This window comes from Barbus barbus, assembly GCF_936440315.1.
Source record: "Barbus barbus genome assembly, chromosome: 5".
NCBI lineage: Eukaryota > Metazoa > Chordata > Actinopteri > Cypriniformes > Cyprinidae > Barbus > Barbus barbus.
Window position 1 is genome coordinate 5,175,649 of NC_136733.1, and position 9,389 is coordinate 5,185,037.

General features: G+C 35.1%; 1 protein-coding gene across 1 annotated transcript; it reads left to right on the plus strand.

Annotated features, from left to right (window-relative positions):
* The first annotated feature begins 1 nt into the window (after window position 1).
* Window positions 2–4,261, plus strand: LOC306869202 (SREBP regulating gene protein-like). Its single transcript, XM_079415861.1, has 5 exons — window positions 2–545; window positions 1,608–1,764; window positions 2,221–2,372; window positions 3,448–3,561; window positions 3,752–4,261. Exons 1-5 carry the CDS (start codon window positions 453–455, stop codon window positions 3,833–3,835), a joined length of 600 nt encoding a protein of 199 aa, XP_079271987.1. The 5' UTR covers window positions 2–452; the 3' UTR covers window positions 3,836–4,261.
* The last annotated feature ends 5,128 nt before the right edge of the window (window positions 4,262–9,389 follow it).

The following is a 9,389-nucleotide window of genomic DNA, read 5'->3' on the forward strand; positions in this document are numbered from 1 at the left end:
CGACGCGTCGTTGCTCCGCATTTCCGCGTGGAGAAAGCTGTTGTTGTGCAGCTTGATTTCTGCAACACTTATTATGTGAACAGAACACTATCTAAACCGATAATCTCATAATATACCTGTGATCGCGAACATTAGAATCGATTAAGTTTTAATCGCATTGACAACAGACTGGTTTTGTAGCTCTATCTGTCAGTATAAGACATATCAATGTATAATATTTGCATTGCATGCATAAAATGGGTTAAATGTTTATAGAACTCACTGTTTGACAACTAGCGACGGCAATCGATCGGATAACGGTGTCATATACGTATTCTCCAGCCAGTGTCAGTGATGCAAGAGATGCTGTGTTAGGTGAATCAGCTGCATCTCTCTGTCTGAGATCACCAGTGCTGTTTATTTAGCTCCATCGCATCTACCTGGACCTGGTGCACATCCAGAAGAACGCCTCCATGGTGTTCCGCCGGCTCTTGCGCAAGCGGTGGGTTCTGGGGGTCGTGTTCGGATTGTCGCTCATCTACTTTCTCACCAGCACCCTCAAACAGGTTTGTAGTGATGCTGCTGTATCCCCACTAGGGAGGAACCAGGATTTTTTTTTTTTTAAACAAGTCTCTTATGCTCACCAAGGGTGCATTTATTTAATTAAATAAAATACTAGTACAAATCCAAATAACAGTTTTTTATTGAAATATATTTTACAATGCAATTTATTTCTGTGATGCAAAGCTAGATTTTCAGCATCATTACGCTAGTCTTCAGTGTCACGTGATCCTTCACAAATCGTTCTAATATGCTGATTGCTGCTCACTTATTATTTATGATAAATTATTCAAAAATATTCTTATTTTTTGCTGCCTTATTTTTTTATTTTTGGATTCTTATTTATTTATCTATCCATTTATGTGGATTTTAAGGAATTTTTTAACAGTGTTTATTTGCAATCTTTTGTAACATTATAAATGTCTTTACTGTCATTTTCCATCAATTTAACATGCCATTGCTGAATAAAAGTATTAATTTCTTTAATGGTTGGTAGAGTATCATGGTTTCCATAAGCAGCAAGTAATACAATAATTCAGCACTGCTAATAATATTAAGTTTCTTAAACAGAAAATCAGCATATTGGGATCCATCACAGGAAATTAATTATGTTTTACAATATATTCAAAATGAAAAGTTATTTTAAATTATAACATTCCACAATATTACCATTTTTTTTAATCAAATAAATGCAGCCTTTATAAGAGACATATTTCAAAACATTTAAAAAATCTTAATTATAACAAACTTTTGACCATTAAATATTTCATCCCAATTATGCATTCAGTATGAAAACATAATTTAACCGTTTAATTTTTATAATTTTTTTTTTTAACTGCTCTATTCCCCGACATGGCATCCAATATTGTTCTAATCGGACTGATGGTACCAATAAAACTCTAATGAATACCAATATGGTGCTATATTGTACATCATTTGTTCTCGCCAGGCTTCTTAACAAGTTTGACCCACAATGGTTTCTTGCACAGCTTAACACCACTCCTGAGAGGTAATGAAGCATATAATGGCAAAGGAATGATATTTTGTATGTGACATATTATGCATAGGAGGAGCGAACCATCCGTGATCGGACCCTCCTGGAGGTGAGGGACTCGGATCATCACATCCAGTGGAAGGTCAAGTTCATCCTGGGCAACAGCAGCAGGCAGATCTCACAGTGCAGAAACTCCATTCAGGGAAAGAGCCTTCTCACGGATGAACTGGGTAAGTGATGGGATAAACACTTCAATATACAATAGTCAACCTTTGAAGTGGATCAAAAAAGTTCATCAAAGTTGTCCTAAGACGCATTTTAGGTTTTGATCCACTTCAAATGCTGACTAGTATATATTAGGTAAATTATACATTAACAAACCGCTCTGCAAAAACTTTCAGAATATAGATATGTATAAAACCGAGTGCTGCTGAAGTGGAAATTTCTTGCTCCGTGCATGAGAGAAAATGGCCTTTAAAGATGTGTATTGTAATTGAAATCATACACTTTAGCTGTTTCCACTATTTAAAAAAAAAACAAGTTATGTAAGCCAAATAGCCTAAAACCTCAAAATTGACGTTAATTTCTAACCACACAATGCTTTAATGTGCAACTCAAACTGTTAACAGGTCCCTGAGATTTTGTGTATTCACATGTAACCAATGTTCAGTTTTCTTTCTCTTCAGGTTATGTGTGTGAGAGGAAGGATCTACTGGTGAATGGATGTTGTAACGTTAATGCTCCCAGCTCAAGCCAGTATGTCTGTAAAAGCTGTCTGGCCAATGGCTGCTGTAGCGTCTATGAGTACTGTGTTTCCTGCTGCCTCCAACCAGATAAGGTACTTCAAAAAACATATCTTTATTTTATTCTTACACAAATGTTTGAATTTCTTTTAAAAAGTCTGTTAATCACAGTAGATCCAAATAAGTTGGCAAAATATTTCTATAGGCTAAGGCGGCAACAGGCGGCCCGCGGGCCAAAACTGGCCCACCAGCAATAATATCTGGCCCGCGCCCGCAGCCAGATTATTTTGATAGCGGCTGGTTCTGAAATAGATCTAGATCTAGAATAGATTTGTCATGTGGTAGGAAAAAAAGTTTGCACACTAGTGTTCCAATAAGCCACTTTGAAATTCTCCTGGTATTTTATTTATTTTATTTTTTAATATACGTTAGAGCTGTGATATTTCAAACATACTGAAATACTTTAGACGCGGAGCGAAGGTGGAGCGGTGTTTCTGATATCAGTGAACCCGGAGCGGAGCTGTAGCGGAGTGATTATTAAATGATCATCTTCTACTTGCGTCAAGCAGCACAGGTCACTTACAATGTCATACAGCATTCAGTCTTTCAGTAAAATGCACTTCAAAAAAATATTGCAACTCATTGTGGTTTGTATGTTCCGTTTAGTGAGCAAAATAGCAGAAATGTGTTGGTTGGTTGAGTTTGCTCATTATAATTTTATAACACTTTAGTTTAGGGACCAATTCTCACTAAGTAGTTGCTTATTAGCATGCATATTACTAGCATATTGGCTTTTTATTAAAGCACATAATAATGCCTTATTCTGCATGACCATATTTTAAGATTCCTTAATCCTATACATACCTAAACTTGATGTAGTCAAGTTGGAGTTATTTTTATTTACATATATAGACACACTTTCATTTTGGGATATTTGCCAGTCCTATTTACTTGACACAAGTGAATGTGAATACGTGAGTGCAGCTGAAATGATGTAAATCTGTAAAAGTCTGTGACTGACAACACTGCTAGAAATGAATGTTGCATTTTTATGTTGATGACACTATTCTGACAACATAAAAAGTGTCACTTAACTGGAAAACAAAGTTAGGCCACTTTCATTGGAAACTCCCCTCTGACATGAACTCTGGCACTCTGTCTTCCCATCAGCAACCTCTTTTGGAGCGTTTTCTAAACCGAGCAGCAGAAGGGTTCCAGAACCTCTTCACCGCCGTGGAAGATCATTTCGAGTTGTGTCTTGCCAAGTGTCGTACTTCCTCACTGGTGAGCATGATACGCTCTGAACGTTTCTGTTTCAGCTTGTTTGTGGCGTTCCAAACCACATGAAAAGAGTGTGCTTAAACATAAGTATTTCACGTTGATGGATGTTGACCATGCCAGTCAATCAAAGCTGTTCACCATGTCATGTTTTAGCAGGCAGAAGTAAATCACACTTACTGTTGTCTTGTTTCAGAGCGTCCAACATGAAAACACCTACAGGAACTCGCAGGCGAAGTACTGCTATGGCGAGAGTCCACCAGAACTGCTGGCTATATGACTCTGTTTGCCAGTGAACCGGCTTTGAATAATGAAGGAGATTTCTTGCAGGTCTTCTCAGGGGCCCCGATGGACCAATAAATGAACAGTAATCTGAGTGCACAATCATATAGACTTGAACGACACTTCATAAGTGCGTAGTATCCGTTTTTACCTCATCAATGACAAAGACTTTTACGTTTGTCATGCTAAGATTAGGCCACTTTTTTGATAACCAGGCTAATTTTATCTTTGGGTGGGATTCCAGAAGGAGTCATTGTGTTGTTGCTTCATGCTAAAAACACTCATGGAAACACATGGAAAGACGATTTGATAGCACCCCTCACACCCAGGGTCTGTGTGAGCTCAGTCTTATGTGTGCGACCTGCATGTCAACTACTATATGTTAATTTAATAAAGTAAATGTGATTTTCTGTAGCTTTACAATTGAGGATGTTTCTGTTATTCCAGACTTCTCTAATTATACAGAACGTTTTGGGTTAAATACAAGCTCATTTGTAGCATAGGTACATACATGGGTCTTAAAAAGTTTTAATTTGCTCTTCCACTAATTAAGGCCTTAAAACATCTTAAATTGGAGCAGAAAGTCTTAAATTCATATAGCCAATGTATTACATATTACATGCACTGGGAAAAAATGAATGTCAGTATTTTTGTCTTGCTTTCCAATTCAAATATATACATATTCTTAAACCAGGATACAATTACATGAGATGCTAAATGAAGATCTGAGAAATGAGAATATATGTCGATGGGGTATGAAAACTTTTTTTCCTTTGAATTAAGTTGATTTGACTAAGCAGATATTTGATATTTAATAGATAATACACTTTATTTTTATATATTTGTCAGAAAACATAATTCATAAGTCGTTTTTGCATCTATCTTGAGATATTTAGACATTTGCACTGGAAAATAAGACAAAAGGAAGAACGTTGCTTTGTAAACCCATTAAATGGATAAAAAAGGACATTTTGCATAGAAAAAAATCCAAACGTGGATATACTGGTGACAAATAGCTACACGTTCATTCATTTAAAACAGCAGTCCTAACACAAATTCGAAACATTACTGCAACCACCTTTTTTCCCCACAATTTCTTCGAAAGCATTTCAGTGATAATTGACATAATGCATATATTTCACATGCATTTCTAGAACTTTTTTTTTTTTGCAGGATTTATGTTTTAAAAATATAATTTTTAAGGTTATTTGTGCTCTCTTGAATAATTGATATTTGGCCTAATGTGAGATTTAATGTATTATGAAAGTGAAAGAAATTCACTACTTGAACATTTAAACGGTCCATTGCTCACGCATCAGTGTCAATTTTCAGCTCTAATTTAAGAGATGACCCATAACTCTTGAAGGGAGGGGGATCTTTGTTGACACATCTTAAAATATGAACGTAGAAATAAGGAAATACATCTAAATTTTGCTTACGTTACATCAGAATGAATGCTGCCAAATTTGGCTTTATGCTTAACGCCTTTTGGATTAGATTAATAGATGCCTACTGAATTTCTTTCAGAACAAGAATAAGCACAGTTGATGTTTCTTTTACTCTTTCCATAAAGCCATTAATGTGTATGACAATGTCAATAAAATATAGGAGTGTAAGTTTAACTCCAAATACTGGTGTACTGTTCGGTAAACATAGTCTTCACAAATTAAATTTCACAACAGCCAAAATAAAGAAGCCACTTGGGGATACATGCCTACTATTAACCAATTAATCATCCTGATCATTCCAAAAGAAAAAAAAAAAAAAAGCATCTGCATTGAAATTAGAAAATTAACAAGTTTTAATGGCCACATATGACAGTTTGATTAATGACGGTCAGTGGAGACTATAGTATTACATTGCAGACTTGGCAATAAGATCAAGTCAACCACCTGCTTCCTGCTTGTTCAGTTAACATTCTAAGGATTTTACACACTGTTCCTAGAATTTGTAACAAAATTGTTGTATGTTATTGACAATATATGAAGTAACATTACTGTAAATATTATTTGTAATGTTAAACATGGTGGCAGTATTTTTTACTCAAATTACAATATACTGCAATAAAATGCGATATAAAAATTTTAATTGCATTAAATTATGAATTATTATAATTAACTTTATAAATTGTATTAAATGATGATGCATCATTAATGCATCATGTAACATTAAAATAAATATTTTCATGTTAGAGTATCAATATTTTTACAAAAAAAAAACAATGAAAAGTGCAAGAATTATTACAAATGTATTGTATTAAATTATGATGCAAAACAATACAAATTAATATACATATTTTTGTTAAACTGTGACAATATTTTTCTCAAAATACAAAATAAAGGTTAAAAAATATTATAAATAACATACATTTAATTGTAATACATTACAATCCAGAACAACAATGGACGAAGTAACAATAATATAAATATTTTTGTTAAATAATAAGAATATTTCTGACTCAAAATACAAAATTTAGAAAAGTGCAAATATATATATATATATATATATATATATATATATATATGTGTGTGTGTGTGTGTTACAAATAAATATTCAAAATGGTTTAATGGGAAAAATGAACATGAGAACATACTGCAAAATCTGGTAATAACAGGATTGCTTCAAGAGGAAGTGACAAACTTTCATGAATTAATAAATGCAGTTGACAAATAATAAGGACTAGCTGTAAATGAAATGCACTAATTCTTTGGTGTCAAGCATGCTTTGATTTGGGTCAATTGCTTGGGCATGATTTAGGATTTTGCCAGCTCATCCAGAAAGTCTACAGAGGTCTCAAGAACAGAGCGGCCCCACTGTTTTCTCTTATATGTCTGTTTATCCTGGAAGTCAGGCTCTGGTATGTTTGTGCATTTACCTATATGCGTTGCAACACAGTCCTTGGTATGCTTTAACAGATAATTAGCTGTTTTTCCTATTTCTTCAAGAAAGAGTTTCTTATGATGTAGCTCTCTTTGGTGTTGATGTATCATCTGAAGAGCCTTCTGCATGAAGTGAAATCCACATTGACTTTTCTGCCTTTTCTCTTCATGGGACAAATTCTTCAAGCTAAGTTCTGAGATTGATATCGGCCATGGACTAATATTCTTTCCGTTTTCTGAGAGCTGAAGAGAACGAGAGAGAGACATATGGTTCACACATTAAAATGAAAGCCTTTGAATTGTCATTTACAAACTCGGCTGTTTCCTGTTAAATCATAGTTTGAAATTAAATGTCATGTAATGATTAAGAAATAATTATGAACTCCAGAGAGAATATATTTCTGACAGCTAAACAATTTTGTTCAATACACTATACTGATCTCACGATACGATGCTTTAAACAAAACCAAAAATAGACCAAATTTTAAATTTGGCAGATGCTTTTATCCAAATTTCACATTCACAATTTAAAACTTACACCAATAATACCAAACAGACAAATCTAAAATATAACAGTAGCACCATAAAGCATCTGGGCGCTAAATCTGACTTAAAATCAAAGTTGCTACTTGCTTTCATATTTAGTTATCTAATGCCGTTACAAGTCAGATTTAGCGCCCAGATGCTTTATGGTGCTACTGTTATGTTTTAGATTTGTCTGTTTGGTATTATTGGTGTAAGTTTTAAATTGTGAATGTGAACCAGTTTGACCAGTTGGTGCAAAAAAAGTCACTGAGCAAATTTTGAGCATTATTTGTTGGTTTAGATATTATATGTGGAGCAGTGACAGTCAGACACTGTTACTTGTGGCCAGCTACTTTAAACAATTTTCACTTTTTTCATGTAAATTTCACAAAGCAAAAGGCGAGTAATGCATTTCATTAAACGTGAAAGACTGAAATAGTATTTTCTAGTAAAAGATCTATAAACTCATACAGCTAAAAATATTTTTACAGTGTCTTTTGAGCTCATAAGCATTTTGATCACATCGCTTTTTTTCTCCAAATACAGAAACAGATTGATACTTACGAATTTGTCCAGTAGACCTTCCATTTTGGTCTTTGTGTAATTGATGCGGTCTATAAAATTACATTTATTTGCCAGACTGCATGTCATCGCTTGGGTCATCATTAAAATCCACCAAATCAGAAGTCCTAAAAAGAAAAGTGCATTGGTTAATGTCAGGCATAAAATGTCAAGTACAGAAAACACAGTGAAACTCATAATTAAAGTAGTTCTTACTAAACCATGACAGATTTAACTTACCTGCTTTTAGCTCCATGGTGAAAATTCACAGTATTTTTATTTAGTCTGCGTGCTAGAGCAACTCTTCAGAGTATGATACGTTTTCATGCTCAAATCTGTCAACTTTCCATCTTTTATAAGCCTGTGACTGCTTAGTCACAAGAAAGGAAAGGATGTTATCTCATAAACACTTTCAATTAAACACGACGTAACAATGCTTATCTTCTTTGTGGATGGTTGCGCACTGATAAGCATGAGATGTCATGCTGGGATGTTTCCCTGAGTTCATATGAACATCTCTTGCAATTGGCTGTAAGTAAATCTGAGGTGCTCAGGATGCCTGTCCTCACAATCACTGTTTATGGCAATACATTTCATGTGATGTTCTGATCATGTGATATGCGATTAAATTCTGTGAAATCCCTGATTTTACTTTTAGTTGTGAGATGATGAAAATCCAAGTGTTATGTTGCCTTGAAAGTTACTGTAATGTGGTGCTTTGTGACTTTGCCACTGCAAAGTTTAGTTTTATGGGGTTCTTATGCATTAGGACACGTTAAAATACATATGTAGACATAAAGTCACTATTCACATGCTTTCTGTTGAATTTTTGTGACTGCATTTGTCATAACCTAGATGTGATGTCACGTGAATTAGTTCCTGGGAATATAGTGGGAGGTACAGTATGTATTTTATTCCTCATAAGTCATTTTCTATTCAAAGTTACATGTTGGAGATTTCCATCTATGCTGCTCAGAAGAGTACTTATACAGTAGGATATAAGTGGGAGATGTTTTGCTTTCTAAGTATTGTGCGAGTGTGTCTCACTCTCGTCCTTAAAAGTGAAGCTGCGGGCTCTTTGATCGGCCCCTGGTGGCTGGCTGTAGTACATGTTATAAAGCCCGCCCTCTCCATGTCAACGAATGGGACTTCAGGCAAAATAAAAATTAATTACACTTCCAATACAATTTTACGAAATATGGTTTTGGTCATTTAAGGTAGTTGTTATCACGCTGATATATGTTCAATTGTTCGTTTTTGTGATAAGTTTGATTTTAGCTAGTAATTTGATGCTATAAAAACGGGGCGTGTCGTTATGGTTGATTGGGTCTGCGGGAGTTTGATTCCGCGGCTCCACCTCACGACTCTCCTGCGCAGACTCTGGCTGTATACGAAATGGCCCCCCATACCCTCAAATAGTGAACTATTTGAGGAGACAGCCATTTTAAGTGGTGTTCGAAACCATAGTGGATGTTCTCGAGTGCACTCATTCAATCCCACAATGGCCTCATGGGCCGGCCTTGGCCAATGAACGCGACCATCTATTCCAGACCTTCAGCCGTCAGTCTGAAGGTCTGGCTACGCGAG

Bases quoted from the DNA above. Each gene is read 5' to 3' on its own strand.
- LOC306869202 (XM_079415861.1), top strand. From the start codon at position 453: ATGGTGTTCCGCCGGCTCTTGCGCAAGCGGTGGGTTCTGGGGGTCGTG. The intron at 546-1,607 runs GTTTGTAGTGAT...TATTATGCATAG, and splicing joins TCACCAGCACCCTCAAACAG to GAGGAGCGAACCATCCGTGA. The intron at 3,562-3,751 runs GTGAGCATGATA...GTCTTGTTTCAG, and splicing joins AGTGTCGTACTTCCTCACTG to AGCGTCCAACATGAAAACAC.